The sequence below is a fragment of the Triticum dicoccoides genome, chromosome 3B, assembly GCF_002162155.2.
Source record: "Triticum dicoccoides isolate Atlit2015 ecotype Zavitan chromosome 3B, WEW_v2.0, whole genome shotgun sequence".
NCBI classification, from domain to species: Eukaryota; Viridiplantae; Streptophyta; class Magnoliopsida; order Poales; family Poaceae; genus Triticum; species Triticum dicoccoides.
In genome coordinates this window covers 23,169,722-23,191,504 of record NC_041385.1, presented here as the reverse complement: position 1 = coordinate 23,191,504, position 21,783 = coordinate 23,169,722, and the positions used below count along the sequence as shown (strand labels likewise).

Here is a 21,783-nt window from a genome sequence, read left to right as displayed (position 1 = left end):
CTCCGCCATAGGTGCCACCTCTCGGCTCCAAAACCCTGCCGCATATGCCGACCTCATCGAGTAGTGCCCGTTTGTCTCCCAGGACCATGTTATTGTATCAGGCACATCCACCTCCGGCTCCCACGTGTACACACACAACCATAGGGATAAGAATTCCCTTAAGGCTTGTTCTCCAAGGTCTGGGCCGACATCCATAGCCCAAGAACCATCCTTAATGGCCGATGCAACATGCTTCATAAATCTGACGCGTCGAGGGATCATGCCGTATATAGTTGGTGCTATCTCCTGTACCCTCATCCCATTGATCCAACGGTCCTCCCAAAAAAGGGTGCTTCCTCCACAATGCGCCTCGCTCTTGGTGGCTGCCTGGAACAAAAGTTGTGCATCCGTTGGAACTTTAATTGTGAACTCACTCCAAGGTCTGCTCGAGTCCATCAGTTGAAGCCATGGCCACCTAGCTTGCATGGCCACATTCAGCCATCTGAGGTTTGGTATTCCCAGTCCTCCAGCCCATTTTGGAACACATACTGCGTCCCAGGCGACAGCGCAATTGCCGCCATTCGCATTAGCGCGCTTGCACCAGAGGAAACCTCTACACACTTTGTTCATCACAACTATAATTTTCTTTGGAAGATCCAAGGCCATCATGGCATGAATGGGCATGGCACATAGCACCGATTGGACCAAAGTCAACCGTCCACTCTTCGGCATCAAAGCCGCCTTCCACTTAGGGAGGCAATTCGCCATTTGATCCACCAAGTATTGTAACTGCGCCGGAGTTTGCTTCCGTAGTGCCAACGGGAGGCCCAGGTATTTGATAGGGAAGGCCCCTCTCGGGCATCCTAGCACGCTGCTTGTCATGTTACTTTCCTGATCCGAGCACCTTGTCGAAAGGGCCGCTGATTTCGCCATATTTATCCGCAAACCTGATGCCTCCCCAAAGACCTCGAAGATACGTTTCGCGGCCTCAAGCTCTCCTAGCTTGGGTTTAATGAACACCACCACATCATCCACGAAAATGGACAGTCGTTGCCTCATCCCTCGAGACGCCAACGGCTCCAAGAGTCCTCTTTGTGTTGCTCGCTGCAACAACCTTTGCAACGACTCCATAGTGGGAATAAAGAGCATCGGTGATATCGGGTCGCCTTGCCTAAGCCCCTTGCAGTTGTATATAGTGTCCCCGGGGTCTCCATTCACCATGATCTTGGTGGTAGAAGTTGCAAGAATACCACAAATCCATGATCTCCACCGAGGTCCGAAACCAAGTTGTTGCATCACCTCGATCAGGAACGGCCATTGAACGGAGTCGAATGCTTTCGAAATGTCTAGCTTGAGTAGTATGGCGGGGTTGCGCAAGGCATTCAGCCTTCGAGCTGTACTTTGGACCAACATGAAGTTGTCATGTAAGGATCTACCCTTCACGAAAGAAACATTTGTTGATAGCAAAAATACATGATTGGAACATAAATTTTATTTGAAGCCCACAATTCAAACATTAGCTCCGTAGTTTTTATTATGGCTCCACATATGCTTCACAAGATCACTGGGTGGATGCGCGTGCACTTGATAGTCTTGAAAATTCTGCAGAAAATTGATAAGCTGGTGTGCACCTTGTTGTTCTAGGATGTGGGCTTGTTCTTTAGGTTTGTCGAAATCATTGGTTTGCACAAACACATCACACTCGTCCTCGACAATCATATTGCGTGAAATGACATATATAACATATCATCAGCTGACAGAAAGTCTCTGATTCCCACATCATTACCGCTCCACGATCAATTTCCCAACGAGTTTGGAGTACTTCGAATACCCTCTCCACATCCTTCCTAGCCGCTTCTTGCATTCTTGCAAAATGGCTTTGTCTGTTGCCTTGGGAATCATATAAATAATAGGAATAAGAAGGAAAAGAAAAGACAAAGAACTGGACAACAATAACCCAAAAACACGCATTGTGATAGGGCCTAAAAAAGCCTGAAAACAGAATGTAAGAGGCCTGCACACCCGGGCCGTTCCACACACAGACCAACAAGCAAAGGAAAAAGAAAACAGCCCATCACATCGATCCATGGTGGGCTTCTCTTTGGCAAAGAGCACACAAACCTGCCCACGCGGTATGAATCTTGATGTGCCTAAATCCCTAAAAAAGACTTACACGACTGAGACGTTGTTAAATCAATATATTGTAATTAATTTGCGTAGCAACATGTGAGGTATTATCTAGTAGTGACGTACCTTACCATGTGACATAGGTGGTAAGGAATCCAAACAATTCAAAATAAAACATAGTAGTGACATACCTTAAAGTTGATGTATAATGCCGATGATACGGCCTTTGATCAAACCAACCGATTGCCTTGTTTACCAACAACGGAAGTAGCTGTGCCATCACCACAATCTAGAGGAGAAAAGAGAATTGCACCTGTCTGTCATCTCTTAGGGCATGTACAATGAGGGTATCACCCTGAGTTTGCCTCAGCTACTAATTTAATCAAAAAGCAACCAGACCACCGATTTCTGAAAATTTCTAGCCAACTGAGGCTACACTCTATAGCGGACTCACCTTTCTTTGCATGCATAGTGTTTCCTTTCTTTCTTTTTTTTGCGGGTGTCCTTTCATTTGTCTCTACCTCTCTCCTTGCATATATACATCAGTGTAGCTTCACCTTTCTTCCTTCAACAGAGGTTGGTTCTTCTGCTGGCTACACTATCTCGCTTGAGGCTATAGCTTTTTGTCCAAACCTAAGTCCGAGCCTACACGGACCCGCGGGGCAGCAGGCTGAGGCTACCCATTAGTCATGCCCTTACGTGCTTGTTGCACGTCGGACGAGCCGGACATCTCTGACAGTGCATTAGATTCATAGTAGGTGCGGCCATTGATCATGCACAGCTCATTGTCAGGGTACCCATGTGGCCATCAGGTCCACATCATCAATTGGCTCCTCGTGGAGAACGACTACTAGACGTTAAAGGTAACGTGTCATGCTTAGCTGATCCACTGTTGTCACGAGGCTACATATATGGGCCGAATGCACAGGCAAAGTCAGTGACAGTGAGTGACCAGCGATGAAGATGAAGAGATGCAGTAGCATCCTGCTGATGCTTTTACTGGGGACAGCCCTCCTCGTCGCCGGCCACCCCTCCGTCGCCGACGACGTGGGCGGCATTCTCCTGCCAAGCCAAGACAAAGGTACGGTGATCCATGCCACGCGGGTGGACTCCTTTCTCTTCTCTCTGGTTCAGTTTAAACTTATCGCTGCTTGGCTCGTTGAGGACTTGCAGACCAGGAGGTGGTCATGGCGGCGGCCAGGCCGTGGAAGTGCTGCGACGTGACCGTCTGCACCAGGTCGATCCCGCCGACGTGCAGCTGCCAGGACGTGGTGGACAACTGCGCTCCAACCTGCGAGGACTGCAATGGTTATGTGCACCCACCCCGCCGCGTTTGCAAAGACAAGTACACCGGCGACCCAGGGCCTAGGTGTACGGACACCGGCGGTAACTGAACTCTACGTACTACTCTGCGCGCACCGGTTGGATCTACCGCTACTATGATAACGTACGCCGTCGACGTGTGTTCCTACATGAATGGCTACTAATACTGTTTGTGTCTGGTCCTGCATGCCTATCTGCTTGCTGCCTGTGTGTAATGAAAACGGGTGGCCTTTCATTCATCAAAAAAATAAAACGGGTGGCGTCAGGCTACGTACGATGGATGGGTGGTCCTAGTAATTTACATCAGTTTCTTTTCCCGGATACGACAGTCAACAAAAGCCGATATACAAAAATATAGATGAATACATGCATATATTATGGGCCCCAAAAGAAAACAACATCCAGAAACTTACTAAAAAGACAAAACCTGCGGACTGGTACGTTAATTTCTGTCACTTCACTCTCGTCTCTCCCTGGGGATGCCTCCATGGCGTCAAAAGGACCCAGTGTTAAGGGGGTGCAGAGTAGTAAATTTGAGGCATGACCGGTCTGTTTGCGGACACGTCCGGACCTACGCGGTCATCAAAAGAATGGTCACAGTAAAATCGTCAGAAATACTAAAGCAAGGTTAATAGCTTAGTCAACCAGCCGACTATATGAAGTTACCATGTCAACTACGGCAAACCTAATAGCACACTCGTAGTTAGATATATTCACATGTTAAGTTATTAATGTGTGGCCCATTTTTTCTCACACAAGTGATGTTGCGGCTCATGCTAGAGTAAACTGTAAATCTAGATCCCGCTTCTCTTCTTTCTTCTCTTTCCTTCAACTAGGGAAAAATGTATGATGTGACATTTTAATGGGACATTTACATTTATGTCACTAATTTACGCCCATTCTTAGATTTACCCCTAAAAAATCATGTACTCAAATTTGCCCCTCTTCCGTTAAGTGTGCTTATAGAAATGTCCTTCCGTACATTTTCCGTCCAGTCAAGACATTTGACCGTTAAGTGCGCGTATAAAAAAATCTAACGGTCAAAAGCCTTCGGTCAAAGGCCTTCGACTGGACGGAAAATGTACGAAAGGACATTTCTATAAGCTCACTTAACGAAAGAGGGGCAAATTTGAGCACATGATTTTTTTAGAGGTAAATCTGAGTAGGTGGTTCGGGCTGAAATGCAAATGACCCTTTTTATAACCCGACTATGCATGTGGCCCTATTATACTTTCTCTAATACCACTAACTCGTAGACAAGGAAGCTGGCGGAGGGTAGTGGAGGCGAAACTGGGTCGTGACCCCCCCTTCCGAAATCGCAAAAACCAAATTACTAGGCATAGTCACCAGTTTAGTCCAGCCCATTAACTGATAAAGAACACCTATAGGTACGATCGTGTACTGTCTTCCGCCTCCAGCCTTCAACCCCAACTCCCCGTGCTTCCACTCCTCCACTCGGTCTCCAATTCTCCATGGCCATGGCGACCTACCATCTGCGGACCAGATTTGAGTGACCGATGCCGCCGAACCAGAACTCCTATATTCTTTTGACCTCTCCTTAAACCCCTTGATCAGTTGGAGTCACAGGCCTTCGAGACCCTCAAGCTGAACACCCACGCCCGACGCACTTGACCTGCTCCTCCACTGTTTGTCGTCGCTTTGATTGGACGCCCACACCATCACGCCACCGACACCCACGCGCTACACCGTTGGTTACTGGTTAGTGCAGTAATGCCTTAGACTTGATAAATATAGACTTGCGAACTTTTCAGTAGTATAGTGCAGTTGAACATCCATCAGCCTCTGGTGCATATTGTGAACGAGACAGATCTGTATATATGTGTGTTTTTTCACACTAGACATAAATATTATCATGACATGGTCATCTAACTGTCCCATATATCTGTTTGGTGTCTTTAAGTAGCTTGTTTCATACTGTAAATACCATGCATTTTTTTATATAGAATTGGCCCCTTCTTATGCTTTGGTCACGCTCCGCCACTGGACAAGGACCGGCCGTTAGTGATGGGCTCCGTTTTTGGCATATCAGTGTTAGACCCAACTGTGGCATTAAAGGGAAAAAACTCACCTCATTCCTAATATCCAATCTCCAGCCATGAAGGTCTGTTGTCCATCATGTGTTTACAAATATGGACATTATCAATATTTAAGAATATAAAATCCACAGTAAATAAAAGCAGGCACGATTTGCTTCTTACTTGGATCTTTAGATCAATTCAACAAAAAAATTGACAACCAAATAAAATGTGATAAAATGCAAAGAAAATCATCTAATTATCCCAAGTGGGATTGGTCCCAAAAGTATTTACAGCAAAACTATTTTGCGAGAAAACCTAAATGTTTCCAAAACACGAAATTGTTAAAAACCATTTCTATGTATAGTACTATACAATTATCTATCATCCCACTTCAAAATAAATTTCTTATAAGTATTTTTTTATTTTTAAACCATCTAACAAATGCTAGAAACTATGATATTAATATCACATGAACAGTTTTTTTGCGAGAACACATGCATATTGTCTAGTCTAGAAATGATCATAGTTTGACCAAGATCTATTTTTGTATTCCAAACTTTCCCAACTGAAGCCTCGGAAATTTTAATACTAAATTACAAAAACAGAGATGGATAAATCCGGTTTAGGTAAAAATGCTTAACTAAAAACCTTCTTAAAAATCCCGGGAAACATGCCTGAAGAAACCTAGTTCTATTTGTGTTTTGCCATGTATTTTCTCTCAGAAATGGGTTTCTCTTTTCAACTGGAAAAGGCATATGAAAACCAATGATCGTATGGCATTTTTTGGCTCACAAATCTTGAGCCGCTGACAAAGGGACGCCTGATGGAACTCCATACCTGGAAATAGGGAAGTGTGAGAAAGTGAACCATCTCACTGGACACTCATCCAATGCTTTGTTAACTCAATCTAGCTTTTTAAAGCTTTTCCAAAACCAGATTTGTTTTTTAACTAGAGGCCCTTGAATGCCCAAACACTGCAAAATTTCTAATAGGTCCTTGCACACCGCAAAATTTCTAATAGGTCAACCATTTTGAATTAGCAAATCTTGATTTGGGGTTTGTCTAGCTCTCATGTACAATGAGAAATTAGTATGTCTCATCTAACTTCTACATTGTTGGGTTTTACGCTGGGATTCGTAGGAATTTTGTTCTTTTTTTATGTGTTTGCTTAATCAAGTAGGGTAGGAGTTAGACTAGACTTTGTTAATTCTCATCCAGCAAATCCGGATGTAGCGTTACCCACGAGTGAAGAAGCGTGGTGTCGACGCAATGCATTTTATTCATCAGTCAATTCCGGACGTACCGTCAGTTATCCTGTTCCATTGTCAGCGTACCCATGCTACAATCAATGGAAAACGCGCATATACGGTTTTAGTCAACACTTTGTCATCATTCTATAGTCCTTATCCACGCATATGTGATAGAGAGCTGCCATGTTTGCCTATTCAAGTCTGCTCCTTGCATTGGTAGCGATTTCCACGCGTTAGGTCATCCATCGGTGTCACGAGGCTACATATACTGCTGGCCGCTAGCTTGCCAGTTTCAAGCGCACAAGCAAGGTCAGTAAGCACGCCATGGGGATGAAGCGATGCATCGTTCCTAGCATCTTGCTGATGCTTTCACTGGAGGCGGCCCTCCTCGTCGCCGACCGCCCCTCTGTAGACGACGAGGTGGGTACCATTCTCCTGCCGAGCCAAGGCCAAGGTACGGTTGGGCGCGCGTGAACTCCTTTCTCTAGTTCATGGCTTCATCATGCATCCATGATCCATGAAGAAACTGATCGCAGCTTCACCACGTTAACTGAGGGCTCGCAGTTGCAGACCAGCAAGCAGCCATGGCGGCGCCGAGGCCGTGGAAGTGCTGTGACCGGCCGCGGTGTACCAGGTCCATCCCGCCGATCTGCACCTGCGTGGACGAGGCGTTCGAGTGCGCCTCCACCTGCAAGGCATGCGTGCCGTCGACGCGGAACCCGTCCCTCCAGGTCTGCCAAGACCAGTACGTCGGCGACCCCGGGCCTATATGCCGGCCGTGGGAGTGCTGCGACTCGGCGGCGTGCACCAAGACAGACCCGCCGACGTGCCGCTGCGGGGACGAGGTCGAGCAGTGCGCTCCCACCTGCAAGAGCTGCGAAGCGTCCACGTCGAACCCGTCCCTCAACGTCTGCAAGGACGCGTTCACCGGGGCCATCCCGCCCACATGCACGCCGCCAGAGGCTCTTGCCGCCGGCGGTAACTAGCACGCGCACGCGTTGGTGTGCACCATGATCGAGTCGCTACGTCCCTACTCCTTCCTTGCTGCTGCAGCAGCCTGCAGTTTGTGATTATACATAAAATAAAAAATGGAGAAGCAATCATGTACTCCCTCGATCCCAAATAAGAGCATCTACAGCCGGACTTGGCAAATTCAGGCCCTCAAACGCCCGCGGACACGTGACGTCTCGACGTGTCCGCGGACGATGACCGGGCACACCTTAAATTGTGTCGTCCACATCCGTGTCTCTCATATCCGAACCCCTATATCCATACTATATCATGCAACGTCGATCAAATTACGTAGATTAGCTTCTGACATAGAAATTGCAAAATGGTTCACCAAAAGATCCACCAAAGTTCACATAAACGACGGACAACATTATACTACATCTAAAACTTGAAATTAAAATCAACCTCACCACTTCCGGGCCGTCCCTTTCACCTTCTGGTCGCCGGCATAGCTGTAACCATTGTCGGCTGGTGGAGGATCGTCCGATTCGTCGGAGGAGGAGCCGTCGTCGGAGGAGGAGGAGGAGTCGATGATGACGAGGCCCTTGACGCACTGGACGACCCGGTCCTGCTGGCGCCTGAGCTTGGCCAGCCGAGCTGTCTCCTTCGCCTTCTCCAATGCTCCCGCTCGGACTGCTCGATGGCAAGCCGAAGATCCTTAGCGTTCTTCCGGCGGAGCAGCCGAGCGTCCGTCTCCGCCGTCGTAAGCGACCGGCAGTAGACCCACGTGAGGGGTCGCTGGTCCTCCTCAAGCTCCGCCGGTAACCCACGCCGGCGTTGGACAGAGCTCTTCACAGCCTCCCTCTCCCTTGCCCGCTGCCTCTCGCGGCGGGCGGCGCGCGCCTCCGACTCTGGCGTGCGCATCCGGGCGGGCGGGGAGGGCACAAGCACCCACCGCTGCCCACGAGGGGGAGTAGCAGCCAGCAAGGTGAGGGGACGGCGTGGGGAAGCAGCAGCCGACGAGGCAAGGGGACAGCTTGGGGGAGGCGCCGATCGCGCTGGCCGCCTGTCAGAGCTGCGCATGGGCCGGGAGGGGCCAGTGCCGACGTCCGTGATGCGCCGACGGGGAAGCGGCGGCTTGGCGAGGCTGCAGATCCGGAGCTGCCCCCTGTGTCCACCTTGGGTAGCTCCAAGGCGACACGGAGGGCAAGCTCATACTTTGGATCCACATCTTCATCGGAGAGGCTGCCGGAGCTTGACATTGCGCCGGATTCGGTCGGAATCGGTGAGGGGAGAGGAGAGGACGGAGTGAGAGAGGAGAGTGAAGTGAGCTCGAGTTTCGGACCGACGAGGTCGATGGGGTTTTTCGTGGGGCATCCATGGGGTCCGTAGTGGGCTGGGCTTGTCAGGCGGACGCGCCCGGACCACCCCATATCCGCCCCACATTTGGGTTGAATATGGGGGTGTCGGTCAGTCCGGACGTTTGAGGCCTGTTTGAGGCGTCCGTCTAGGTCGAAAAAACGTGACCAGGCAGCCCGCCCGGGCGTATGTGGCGGCTTTGAGAGGTCTGGCTGTAGATGCTCTAAGTGTCTCAACTTTGTACTAATTTTAGTAAAAATTTATACTAAGGTTAAGACACTTATTTTGGGACGAAGGGAGTACAAGACAGAGTACTATTCAATCTTATCTTTAATAACTGAATGGTGCGGGTGTCTTCCGTTTCATGATGAAACGGCATGAACCAGGAAACTGCATGAAACTTTCATCCAGTTTGACCAAAGTTCTATTTCTAAAATCATTAATTTTAGCTACTTGTAGGTTGCCTGAAGTTTGAATTTGAGTCATTTAATTTCTTGGTAGTTGATTGTTGTTCCAAGATTCGTGCTTCGTTTTTTTTCACGACTGTGATGTTTGTTCCGTTGGGCTTATATTTTCAATTGACCCCATATTTGGGTCAGTCGATTTGCTACTGATCTGAAGCTCAGTAAATGTGCGATCCAGCCCTCCTATCTATCTGTTTGTTTATTTTCTGTTTTTATCTGTTTTGCTTTTGTTTTTGTTTTTTCTTTGTTACTTGATTTTTATTTTTATTTTGTGGGTATTTTTGGAATGTTGGGTGAGTGGAAATGTACTCACATAATTACTATGTAATATCTGTGAAAACTACACTATTTTGTTATCATTGCATGCTACAAAAATTGCAAGTTTAAAACGAAGTTGTGTGCAAGTTTTGTGAAACTTTTTTGTTATCTTTCTTCATTAAACGGCAATACTATTGCTCCTAAGAAGGTAAGTGTCCAAATCTTATTCAATCGCTGCCGTACAGCTAGGCTCACCAGCAGCTAGCGTAGTAGTGCTACAACATCACATACAGCAGCTAGCACAGCCCATCTCTTGAACAACAAACGGATATCAGAATCAGAGCATGCACTTGGGCCCGGGACTGCCGTGGTAGGTCTCCCGGCACATGTAGCCGGAAGGGGCCGACTCGTCCGCTCGCTTCGCCGGCTTGCAGTTCTTGCAGGTGGGGAAGCACTGATCGACGACGTCCTTGCAGCCGCACCAGCTCCTCTTGGTGCACACGGGGTGGTCGCAGCAGTCCCACGGCCTCGTCTCCTCCGTCACCGCATCTGCAACAAGATCCGCGACGAGCTCACGCACACATCCAGCTGACTAACTATAAACCATCTGAGGCTAATTTCAAAGCTCACCGGAGTGGAGGCGAATGATGGCGTCGTCGGCGACGGCGGCGCCCAGGACGAGGAGGACTGCGAGCGAGAGAATCAGCACGACGGCGGTGCCGCTTCCCTTCATGGCTGGTTGATTGATTATTACTGCTTCGTTCCCTCTCTGTGTGTATGTGTGCTTGTGGGTTGTTCATTTGCACCGGTATATGTAGCCTCCTCGGACCAATCGGGAGGCGACACGGAGACAAACCCAGCTACTCCCTCCATTCCACAATGTAGTGCTTCCTCTATCCTCGTGCTTCAACTTTGACCGTAAATTTAACTACCAGGACCGATTGCGGCGGGAGCAAAAATTATATCAGTGAATTCGTATTCAAAAGAAGTTTTTAATTATATATTTTTTTCTCCCGCCGCAGTTGGTCTCGTTGGTTAAATTTATGGTCAAAGTTGGACCTCGGGAAGCGTGGGCGCACTATATTTTGGAATGGAGGCAGTACTGATTATGCGAGCTATAGCTAGGTAGATCTGGATCTGGAGACGAGCTGCGTGCACAAAAGCTGCTGCCACGTTGATAAAGGCAGGCACTGCCGGACGCGTGCGTCACGTGATCTACTGCTTGTTAACTGCACGCATGTTGCGCGTGCATGACTCCATACCTTGAGTTGAGATTTGTTTTTACCATATCCATCCAGGATTCCAGGCTACAAACATTGAAGAGACACGAGACATATCGAATCAAATGCATGTGCCCACGTACGGCTGCAGCGAGCTTAATCGAGGCACTCCCAATCTCGATGCAATGAGATCAGATGTGATTAGAGTATGTCAACTAAGATAAGATGAACACGTGGCAATCTCTATTTTTTGATAAATCTTTCGATATATTCATCAACTGTAAGGTAATACCAACAATGCCAAAAGTAAAATTACATCCACATCTGTATACCACTTAGCAACGACTACAAGCACTAGAGCGAGCCGAAGGCGCGCCGCCTATATCGCCCCTCTATCATCAGAGCTGCCGAGCCAAGCAAACTTTTTCGTAGTAGACAGTCCGGAAGTCGTCGTGCGAAGGCCCTAGAGGACCAGCGCACCAGAACAGTAACCGCCGTCGATGAAGAGAAGCGTAGATCGGAAGGATCTAAACATGAACATAACCGAACGAAGAATGGATCCAAGTGGATCCACCAAAGACAAATGCCGACCAAATCGCGCGAGATCCGCCAGAGACGAACTTTCACAAATACTATCTAAATAGGGGTTAGGCGAGGTGAAACTTATTCTATATTCAGAAAGCCGGTCGCTGCCTCGCCTTTCTGAGGAAGACATAAAACCTTACCAAAACTCAAAAAAAAAAACTATAAGCAAAGCTCTCCCGCCAGCAAGGACTGAGATCCACCGCGTCTCCATGACGTTATGTGCCTTGGTGCATGAACAGAAGAATCAGCATTTTATAGGAGGTGTATCCGTGACCTCTCATATCTCGGTTTTAGGCTACAAGCTTCGACCGGTTTTTTGTTTTTCTGTTTGCTATTTTGTAAAAATTAAAAAAAATATTTGCTATCCTTTTTCTTTTCCTTTTTTGTTTTTGTTTTTATTTGTTCATTTATTTGTTTAAAAAATTCATGCTTTTTAGTACATTTATATTCTCTATTTTCATTTTAAATTTAGGATTTGCTAATTCTCGTCTAGATGATTTTCAGCTATGTCACATCTAAATTGTTTAATACACAATCAAATATGTAAGTTTCGCTAACCTGTTTTGTTCATGTGCACTGTGCCTCGTGTCGTGCTTGTGCCTTTGTTGTCGGGCTGGTTTTTGGCGTCGCCCTGTTGGCCATTTTCTCGTTGTGACATGTGTCTGCGCGGGTGTGAGAATATGGGCCTCTGTTTCACATGTGTTGTGACTTCATTTTTTTTTGTACAGATTTGCTAAATCTCATATAGATGAGATTTAGTCACGTCTCATCTAAGTTTTCAAATTGTAAGATTTTTGTTGCCGAACTTTTCGTGCATTGCTTTAATCCATGCAGTGTTGTCATGTTGCCGGCCCATTTCACGGCTTGCGTCCGTTTTGGGCCGCTATGCGTCCGTTTTAGGGCCGTTTTGCGGTTTTGATTTTGATTTTGTGCAGGCTGCAGCTTCTTCCCTTCGCGTGGGTGCGGTTTAGTTTTGTATAGAGTAACAGGACTCGCTGCGCCATTTCTCTCCCGTTGAGCTGCGGTTCCGTTTTTCGCTTTTCCTTTTTATTTTTTGATTTTTTTTTGTTTTAGATGCATGAACTTTTTTCGGAACTCATAATTTTTTATTTATTCTTTGTATGTCTTTTGTCATTTCGGCCTTTTTATTTTTATTCTTTATTTATTTGCTTTAAATGCATGAACTTTTTTCAAAATGGAGTTGTTAATTATCATCTAGATGAGATTTAACAATGTGTCAGCTAAGTTCCTAGCAGTTTGATCAGTTCTCTTTAATGGAGATGTATCTAATGCCTCCCGGTGTGGACATGTATCTTCCTCTTGAAGAGATGAATTCCGCACAGTGTTCTTGCTTTTTTGTTATGTGAATGTTAGAATCCATGAACCAAGTGGAGTGGGAAACAATTTCAACTTAAGTCTTATTGAGCTAACTGAGCATGGTTCTGGTGGATTCTGTCAATCTGGATTCAAGTCCTAGCCTTATTGCGGGTGGTCACTTTTCCTGGATTCATTTCAGGAATTTCCGGTGATGCTTGGAGAGATTAATGGCATGAATGCTTTTGGATATGATATCACTACTAGGAAAAATCTTATACACAGAATATTAGCAGCAGCGTGGCACAAAAAGAAGCGCTACTGCTAAGTAGCAGTAGCGCGGGTTTTTAACCCTCGCTACTACTAAGTTGATAGTAGTAGCGTGGGTTTTTAACCCTCGCTACTACTAAGCGGTCTCTACCGTGCCCCCCGACACATGCCATAGTAGTAGCGAGGGGTATAAACCCGCGCTACTACTAAGTTGATAGTAGTAGCGCGGTTTTATACCCCTCGCTACTACTAAGTACGAGGTAGGTGAAGTCGCTATATCCTCGGCCGAATCCCCATCTCCTCCCCCAAATCCCTCGTCTCTTCCACCACTCTCTCCTCTCATTTTCCATACGCTCTCACATGGACCTCTTGCCCATGCGCCCATCCTCCTCCATGGCGCCGAAAGAGGCCGCCGCCTCGCGCCACCGGCGTCTAGGAGCTCGCCGGTCTTCCACCGACGTCTAGGAGGCCGCCGCCCCACGCCACCACACTGGAGCACCTCACCACCGGTGACTAGCTCCGCTGCTCCCTACTTCGCCTTCCTCTCTCCCTCGGTTTTTCTTTTCTCTCTCTCCCTATGGTTTGACTCACCCTCCCATGTCCATGCCCGTGTAGGTCGTCGCCATGGATGATCCAGAGCTATCTGGCATGGTCGGGAAGAGGAGCCCCACGCCGCGGCCTAGCTCTGCCATAGAAACGGGCCCTCTCCAACAACCAGTTCATGCCTCCGGCGACGCCAATCATCGCTAGATCGAACCACTACTGCCATTGACAACACGCACGGGGTCGAGATTTTGTTTTTTTTAAAGTAATAGCAGTAGCGCGGGGTATAAGACCCGCTACAGCTAATTAGCAGTAGCGCTGTTTTCAACGCACGCTACAGCTAACCATGTATAGCAGTAGTGTGTGTCAACACGCGCTACTGCTACAAGTTAGCTGTGGCGCCGTATCAGTAGCGCGGGCACCCGCGCTACTGATACACCCAAAACCCGCGCTGCTGCTAGGCTTTTCTCTAGTAGTGTATGTTGAGAGTCGAAGAACCAATTATGCCCTCCCCTCAAAGCCCCCGCGTCTCTGCTACTTCTCTTGGTGTTACCATTCTTCGTCGCTCCGGCCGCAGAGGATCTGGATCCTTGGGGCGGCGGCCCATGCCGGTGTGGTGTTACCATTCTTGCCATGTATGGCATTCGCAGGGGGCTCAGGCTAGCATCCTTGACCATCTGGGTGGTGGGGCGTCGGCACCTGGCGGCTGCAGCATGCACGCCTCCTTCCTTGCCAAATCGGAAGGTCTGTCACCCCTTCCCCATCTGCGTCTATTTTCCTATGGCTTGCTGCTGGATCCAGTGGAGTTTCGGGTTGGTGGTGCAGATCGGGGCTGGGGGAAACCCCTGGCTTTCAGCCCGTCAGCGACGTCGACCTTTGGGTAACGTTTCCTTCTTGGAGGTAGTGTTGTGGTTCCCATTCTTCCCACATCTGTTACCTCTCCCAGGTGAAACCCCAAAATTCGGCCTTCATTGGGCAGCGACGGTGTCGTGTGTGTCGTTCTCTTCATGGAGGCATTGCTTGGGGAGTTTTGGGTTCAGGTGTGGGTTGCTGAAGGTGGGGCTTTGGCCGGCGGCGGGTGCAATGACGGTGTGGTGTCTCGTTACCCTGTTGTCCACCTCTCTGCTACTTCTCTTGGTGACTTTCCTGCTGCATTCAGACGTTCCAGGCTCGAGTAGGCCATGACCTGTGTTTTCTCTGGACCTTGGTATATGTTCTGTCAAGCTCTCGGTGAGCATCTCCCATGTCTGACAGTACGTCGTCTTTCGAGTCAAGACGAGAGGGTTGTGGCCCTCTTCGCCGGTGGAGGGAGGTGTTGTTTTCACCTTTCCAGAGCTCATCCTTGTTCATGCCATCCATTCAGTTCAAGTTGTCCCAGCGGTGCTCCTCCTCTGTTTGTCCTTAGCGCCTGGGAGTTGCGGTCATCGGCTTATGCTAGTTGTGCTCTAACTATGTATCTCTAGTAGCTAGCTCTGCAATGTGTTGTAAATTCAAAGTGTCGTCTTGTATCTTTCGGATGTTCCTTGTTGTCATTTTCTGTGTCATTTATATTCTGTTCATGGAGTCTTGCTCAGTTGATGGCTTTGTTAATTCAAAATCGAGTTAGGTCTGAGCCTACTTCACGCTCAAGCTGAGTCTTTTCTCTAAAAAAAAAGAACCAATTCCGATCTTCTCCTCCTGCATGTTATGAGAAACGATCCAAAGAGTGCTCGACTAATGGCTAGATTCCTCAAGACGAGGCCACCTCAATGCTCCGAGCATTTTTCAGGTCTCTCAGATCTGGTTGATAACTCTAAGCTGTTCTCGAGTCCGTAGGAGGGGCTTCTTCCTTGACTTCACTTGATTTCTTATTTTCCCAGAGATTAGATGAATGCTTGGATTTCGATCCCAAGGCCAGGAAATGGCAGAAAAGCGGGAGAATTTAATAAACTTCTACATGATTTTTAAGACCCGTACGTTGACTGTCCAACTCTGTGACTAACTATATTAATCAAGGTCGAGACATGAAAGAAATTCACAAATTAGCACATCCATGTCTATAAGCAGTAATTTATATAACGAATTGGACAAATGAATGAATATCTACTCAAATCAACAAAAATAAACGACCAATCAAACAAATTAATGAATATGTGCACAAATATATCTATACAAATAATATATAGTGCTTGTGGGTCTCATCAAATTTAAATAGTAAGGAATGCCCCAAGTCTCTAGAATTCAACAACACCATTCTGTCGAAGCCTGGCTTTGCGCTCCTCTGCCAACACGTGTGCGAAATTGACTAACTCCTCCTCATTTGTGCCCCTGTTCTGGTCAGGCTCGTTTTTGCCTGTCTCGACATTCACCTTGCACACCTGCCTCTTAAGCAATGCCTGGCCTTCGTCGATGAGCCGGTTGAGATTCTCCAGCGTGGATACGTAGACAAAGGCCGTTTCACCCTTGAGCTCGTCGTCCTGGATCTGGAGGTAGCGCTTCTCGCAGTGCAACGCCTGGAAAAGCACAGACGCGTGGATGTCGACGATGTTGCACTGGCCTGGCTAAAGCTGTCGATGATGGGCGTGGCGTCCCTGTTGTAGAGCCACCCAAGCAGGCCCCACTTGCTGCACGCGGCGGCGTCGAATTTCTGTTCGATCTTGGCGGTGCCGGTGCCCAACGAAAGGATCATGAACTTGCCGTAGTCCGCCGGCTTGATGGGGAAGAAGTCCTTGTTCCCCATCAGTATCTGCTTGCTTGCATCCGAGTCTTATGCTCAACTTAAAGCTTCCACCCTAAAGGCTCTTACTTCCGCCCCTCACATTGAAGTGCATGCTAACACTTGTACCCCTAAATCCGTTCTTGATTTCTATTCTCTCCGGGAGGAAAATAAAAATTGAGAGCCCAAAGAGAGGAAGGGCTTGTGTCTTGCATTAAAGATGAGAAAAAAAATTCAGTGACCTCTTGAGCAACCAAAAGTAGTGTGTTGTCAAGGAGGGAATTGAGTTTCACCCCTCTTCCAAGTACAATAAGAATGATGCTCCAGCTCCACAATAAGAAATAGTCCTGGTGCAAGAAGGGCACAAGAAGAAGGAGAAATGAAAGGAGAATTTTGGTGCTGGTAGAGTTACTAGGTACAAGGTCATTCCAATGATATCGTCCCATCATGTGAAGCATCTGCATGCACGTAGAATTAAGTTTGCACGGTGGTAGCTCCTAAGTGTTTTTGTCCCATCTAAACCTAGAGTTATGTATAGGACTACATGGCAAACTAAAAATTGGATAATGGAGAATAGGCTTCTGCCCCGCTCCAAGGCCTTCATATCTGGAGATATCCAAGGCCTCCGCTTGTGGACATGCATGATGTCTTCCTCTTGAGGAGATGAATAACCCACTTGTTCGAGTGGGACACTTTTCAAATTGAGTCTTGTTTAGTGAACTGAGTATCGCTCAATTGGTTAGGTTAATTACATGTGGTGGATGTGCGAGATGCGGAAACGTCTTACCCAATCTAGGGCGACGTGTTGCGTGTTATATAGACAGGGTGCGAACCTAATAGCGCGTACAGGAGTTTGTTGGAGATTACATGGAGATTACAACTTGAAAGGGAAGAAATACAAGAGATAAGGAACTAGCTAGTTACAACAGAACATATCTGCGCCTAACCATCTGTCTATCCAACGACCATGAATATCTCCTGCAGATGTCGATCTCCTGTGCCTGAATAACGTGTTTAACACCCTCCCTTAATCACAACTTCACCAAGTTGAGATTATGTTTGAAATCTTTAAAACTTCTTGTAGGCAACGGTTTTGTGAATCCAACTGCAATCTGATCTCTGGAATGCACAAACCTAGTGTCAAGTTGCTTCTTAGCAACTCTTTCTCGTGCAAAGTGAAAATCTATCTCAATATGCTTGGTTCTTGCATGAAAGACAGGATTAGCAGATAGGTAAGTGGCACCAAGGTTATCACACCACAAACATGGGGCTTGGGTACCTTTGACACCAAGTTCCTTCAACATGGATTGTACCCATATAATCTCAGCTGTAGCATTTGCTAATGCTTTGTACTCTGCTTCTGTACTGGATCTGGAAACAGTAGCTTGTTTTCTTGCACACCATGAAATCAAGTTAGGACCAAAGAATACTGCAAAACCACTAGTTGAGCGTCTATCATCTAGACATCCTGCCCAATCAGAATCTGAGAAAGCACTAATAAGTGTTGATGGTGACTTGCTAAAATTGAGACCAAGATTGAGAGTATTCTTTACATATCTGACTATACGTTTTGCAGCAGTCCAATGAACTGTAGTGGGTGCATGAAGAAACTGGCAAACTTTATTAAAGAGCAAAAGATATATCAGGTCTAGTGAGTGTCAAGTATTGCAATGCTCCTACTAGACTTCTGTACCTTGTGTTGTCATCTTGATTTAAAGGTTGCCCTTCTGTAAGAGACAATTTTTCTGAGCTTGATAATGGAGTAGGTGAAGGTTTACAACCTTGCAAGCCAGCTTTCTTAACCAGATCTGTTGCATACTTTTCCTGATAGAGATGAAGTCCATCATCATGTTTCTTCACCTCAATTCCCAAAAAATAATGCAAGTTTCCAAGATCCTTGAGTGCAAATTCTGACCCAAGATCCTTCAAGAGTCCTGTTATGGCCTCATTTGAAGAGCTTGTGACAATAATGTCATCAACATATATGAGAACAAATATATGTGTGTTGTACTTATTGTAAATGAACAATGATGTGTCAGACTTAGAAGGAACAAAGCCAAGAGTTTGCATTTTGTGACTGAGATGAGAGTACCACGCCCTTGGAGCCTGCTTCAGTCCATATAATGACTTGTCAAGCTTGCACACATGAGAAGGTGCATTCTTGCTCAAAAACCCAGAAGGTTGCTTCATGTACACTTCCTCTTCCAGAACACCATGAATAAATGCGTTCTGTACATCTAGCTGTCTTAGACTCCAGCCCCTGGAAACAACAATAGACAAAACCAGGCGAATGGTGGGTGTGATGCGCGCGTCGAGTGCTGAGACGAGGGGCTGGTACTCCATATCCAGCCCATGCAAGATATACGAGATGAGCTCGTCATCCTGGATTGGTTTGCCGGCGGCGGCGAGCTCGTCCGCGAGACCGCACATGGAGGCGAAGTAGGTGCGGCGCTCTGGTTGCCCTTCTGTGCGTTGATGAGGGAGGTGTGGATGTTGTTGACGCGGCTCAGTGACTGCGACGAGTACATGCCCGCCAGCGTCGTCCAGAGCGCCTGCACCGTGGTCACCGTGGTCACCGTGACGGGCACCTCCTTGGAGAGGTTGCTCAGCAGATATCCGAGCACCTGCTGGTCCTCCCTGACCCATAGTGGGTGGAGAGGGTTGGGCTCGAAAGTCTCCTTGCCGTCCTTGTCCTTGGCGGCGAGAAGCTTGGCCGGCTCCGGCGAGGTGCCGTCAACATAGTTGAAGACACCGGCGCCACGCAACTGCGGCGTGATCTGTGTGCGCCATAGCACGTAGTTCGTGCGAGAGAGTTTCTCAATGACCTGCCCATTGAGGCTAGGGTGAGATGCGCCGGAGGAGGAAGACATGGTGTAGGGCACGATTGGAAATCGGGAGAAGCTAGATGGGAAGTAGGAAGGCTTTGATTACCATGTGCGAGATGCGGAAACGTCTTACTCAATCTAGGGCGACGTGTTGCGTGTTATATAGACAGGGTGCGAACCTGATAGCGCGTACAGGAGTTTGTTGGAGATTACATGGAGATTACAACTTGGAAGGGAAGAAATACAAGAGATAAGGAACTAGCTAGTTACAACAGAACATATCTGTGCCTAACTATCTATCTATCCAACGACCATGAATATCTCCTGCAGATGTCGATCTCCTGTACCTGAATAACGTGTTTAACAGTGGAATCTGTCCACACGGGTTGTCCAAACTCCGCGGTTTGCTATATTAATCAAGAACGAGAAAAAAAGAATCAAGTGACAGTTACCCATCATGTAGGAACAATGAAAGACATTCACAAATTAGCACATCCATGCCATATAAGTAGTAGTTTATACAATGAATATTGGACAAATGAATGAATGTCTACACAAACCAAAAGATATACACGACTATCAGAGAAATTAATGAATATGTACACAAATATAACATCAATATGAATAATTTAGGTAGTGCTCTCCGGTCTAATCAAATTCGAATAGTAAGCAATGCCCCAAGTCTTTAGAAATCAACATTGCCCTCCTTCTGAAGCCTGGCTTTGCGCTCCTCCGACAACATGTGTGCGAAATTGACCAACTCCTCCTCATTTGTACCCCTATTTTGGTCGGGCTCATTCTTCCCCGTCTCGGCGTTAACTTTGCACACCTGCCTCTTGAGAAGCGCCTTGCCAACGTCGATGAGCCGGTTGAGGTTCTCCTGCGTTGACACATCAACGGAGGCCGTCTCGCCCTTGAGCTCGTCATCCTGGATCCGGAGGTAGCGCTTCTCGCAGTGAAGCGCCTGAAAGAGCACAGAGGCGTGGATGTCGACAAGGTCGGCACTGGCCTGGCTAAAACTGTCGATGATGGGCGTGGCGCCCCTGTTGTAGAGCCACCCCAGGAGGCCCCACTTGCTGCACTCGGCAGCATCAAACTTTTCTTCGATCTTGGCGGTACCGGTGCCCAGCGAAAGGATCATGAACTTGCCGTAGTCCGCGGGCTTGATGGGGAAGAAGTCTGGGTTTCCCATTAGGATCTGCTTGCTGACGTCCGTCATTGCCAGCAGGGTCTGTAATCTATCCATGTCAGTTGTCAAACAGAGAATGTTCGATACATCAACATCATTACCGGATGATAGTCAACTGTTTCCATACATCAACATCATAACCGGATGACAGTTAATTAACTGTTATACTATTAGATGATAAGCTAATCAATTAGGTTAGCAAGTCTCACTAATTGAGGTGGCGTGTCGTGTTAGCACGACGAACTCACCGGATTGTTTGCAGCGACGCCACCGTCGATGAGGTTGAATTCCCGGACCTTGCCGTCCTCGTGCTCTGTCCGGAAGTGGTGGCCGGGGAGGTAGGTTGGCGCAGCGGAGGTGCTGATGCAGACGTCCGATAGAAGAGCGTTCTTGGATTTATCCTTCATGGCCTACATACATGTTTCATATGTAAATCAGCAGGCGTGGTGCAACCGTGCAAGCACATTTTTATTAATCTGTTCTTCACACATCACATACGTTGTAAGTCGAGAAGATTGTGGGCTGCAGGAGTTTGATGTCGAAGGTTGGGATGACGACGTTGTTGAGCGTGTCGCCGACCCGCGTGTCACCGAGCAGCTCCTTGACGACGGAGTGGAGGTACTCGCCGTTGTACTTGGGTCCCATCATGCTCCTCATCAAGCCAAAAGGCCCTTTGCTGCACGCACCACAGAACATACATACATAGATCCGTCAAGATGGTCGACCATGCATGCAGGAGACTGTTTTAGGTAGATATGTACGTGCGATTTGTGTACCTGGCTTGAGGGAAGATATTGGGGCAGTGGTCAAGGTAGAACTGGTTGATGTCCTTGGCGGCGAAGAGCGGGCGGCCTGCATCATCGGGCGCGCTGAGCATGGCGGTCACCAGCCCGCCCGTGCTTGTCCCGGCGATCACGTCGAAATAGTCCGAGATCCTCGCCTCCGGGCCGTCAAGATCCTACATACATATATTCATGGCAACTCATTAGTGCTGGTAATGTGCATTAGATCACACAAAGCGAAAGGTGCGTGCATCAGTGCATGTAAGAGTCTTCAATTGGGAACGTACCTGGAGCTTCTCCTCGAGGAAGGCGAGGATGGTGCCGGGGATGATCCCACGGACGCCGCCGCCGTCGATGCTGAGCACGGTGACGATACTCCCGTAGGAGGGCGGCGGCGACCTTGGGCTCCCTAGCGACAACGAACGCGCACCGCGGCTGAGCGCACGCTGCGCGGCATTCATCAGGATCCGGGGGCCGTTCCTCCTCTGCCCCGCCCCTTCCGCTGCTTGCATGGCCGGCGGCATGGTTACGATGGACCTTGTTAACCTGAAACTAAGACCACCTGAGAAGAGATTCCTGAGCTCGCTTTACGAAAGTTGTACGATCGGCT

General features: G+C 47.9%; 4 protein-coding genes across 6 annotated transcripts; 2 read left to right on the top strand and 2 right to left on the bottom strand.

The window, feature by feature from the left end:
• The first annotated feature begins 3,012 nt into the window (after positions 1 to 3,012).
• On the top strand, positions 3,013 to 3,710 carry LOC119274456 (Bowman-Birk type trypsin inhibitor TI1-like). Of its 2 annotated transcripts, none has more exons than XM_037555161.1 (2): positions 3,013 to 3,187; positions 3,280 to 3,710. In XM_037555161.1, exons 1-2 carry the CDS (start codon positions 3,064 to 3,066, stop codon positions 3,498 to 3,500), a joined length of 345 nt encoding a protein of 114 aa, XP_037411058.1. In that variant the 5' UTR covers positions 3,013 to 3,063; the 3' UTR covers positions 3,501 to 3,710. The 2 variants fall into 2 exon arrangements, with proteins under 2 accessions (XP_037411058.1, XP_037411059.1); XM_037555162.1 differs by having other exon boundaries at positions 3,016 to 3,187; positions 3,283 to 3,710.
• A 3,290-nt stretch (positions 3,711 to 7,000) lies between these two features.
• On the top strand, positions 7,001 to 7,853 carry LOC119274454 (Bowman-Birk type trypsin inhibitor-like). Of its 2 annotated transcripts, none has more exons than XM_037555158.1 (2): positions 7,001 to 7,172; positions 7,289 to 7,853. In XM_037555158.1, exons 1-2 carry the CDS (start codon positions 7,043 to 7,045, stop codon positions 7,702 to 7,704), a joined length of 546 nt encoding a protein of 181 aa, XP_037411055.1. In that variant the 5' UTR covers positions 7,001 to 7,042; the 3' UTR covers positions 7,705 to 7,853. The 2 variants fall into 2 exon arrangements, with proteins under 2 accessions (XP_037411055.1, XP_037411054.1); XM_037555157.1 differs by having other exon boundaries at positions 7,002 to 7,172; positions 7,283 to 7,853.
• Positions 7,854 to 9,944: 2,091 nt separating this feature from the next.
• LOC119274457 (Bowman-Birk type major trypsin inhibitor-like) lies at positions 9,945 to 10,541 on the bottom strand. The gene is made up of 2 exons (XM_037555163.1): positions 10,381 to 10,541; positions 9,945 to 10,299 (listed from the first exon to the last, which is right to left on the bottom strand). Exons 1-2 carry the CDS (start codon positions 10,481 to 10,483, stop codon positions 10,088 to 10,090), a joined length of 315 nt encoding a protein of 104 aa, XP_037411060.1. The 5' UTR covers positions 10,484 to 10,541; the 3' UTR covers positions 9,945 to 10,087.
• Positions 10,542 to 19,704: 9,163 nt separating this feature from the next.
• Positions 19,705 to 21,783, bottom strand: LOC119274451 (patatin-like protein 2). Its single transcript, XM_037555154.1, has 5 exons — positions 21,461 to 21,783; positions 21,168 to 21,349; positions 20,890 to 21,067; positions 20,640 to 20,801; positions 19,705 to 20,433 (listed from the first exon to the last, which is right to left on the bottom strand). Exons 1-5 carry the CDS (start codon positions 21,695 to 21,697, stop codon positions 19,888 to 19,890), a joined length of 1,305 nt encoding a protein of 434 aa, XP_037411051.1. The 5' UTR covers positions 21,698 to 21,783; the 3' UTR covers positions 19,705 to 19,887.

What these genes read in the sequence shown, in the direction of transcription:
- LOC119274454 (XM_037555157.1), top strand. Translation starts at nt 7,043, where the DNA reads ATGGGGATGAAGCGATGCATCGTTCCTAGCATCTTGCTGATGCTTTCA. An exon ending in CCTGCCGAGCCAAGGCCAAG is followed by an intron (nt 7,173 to 7,282) that starts GTACGGTTGGGC and finishes GAGGGCTCGCAG; the next exon opens with TTGCAGACCAGCAAGCAGCC.
- LOC119274451 (XM_037555154.1), bottom strand. Translation starts at nt 21,697, where the DNA reads ATGCCGCCGGCCATGCAAGCAGCGGAAGGGGCGGGGCAGAGGAGGAAC. An exon ending in AATATCTTCCCTCAAGCCAG is followed by an intron (nt 21,068 to 21,167) that starts GTACACAAATCG and finishes TGGTGCGTGCAG; the next exon opens with CAAAGGGCCTTTTGGCTTGA. An exon ending in GCGTCGCTGCAAACAATCCG is followed by an intron (nt 20,434 to 20,639) that starts GTGAGTTCGTCG and finishes GATAGATTACAG; the next exon opens with ACCCTGCTGGCAATGACGGA.
- LOC119274456 (XM_037555161.1), top strand. Translation starts at nt 3,064, where the DNA reads ATGAAGATGAAGAGATGCAGTAGCATCCTGCTGATGCTTTTACTGGGG. An exon ending in CCTGCCAAGCCAAGACAAAG is followed by an intron (nt 3,188 to 3,279) that starts GTACGGTGATCC and finishes GAGGACTTGCAG; the next exon opens with ACCAGGAGGTGGTCATGGCG.
- LOC119274457 (XM_037555163.1), bottom strand. Translation starts at nt 10,483, where the DNA reads ATGAAGGGAAGCGGCACCGCCGTCGTGCTGATTCTCTCGCTCGCAGTC. An exon ending in CATCATTCGCCTCCACTCCG is followed by an intron (nt 10,300 to 10,380) that starts GTGAGCTTTGAA and finishes ATCTTGTTGCAG; the next exon opens with ATGCGGTGACGGAGGAGACG.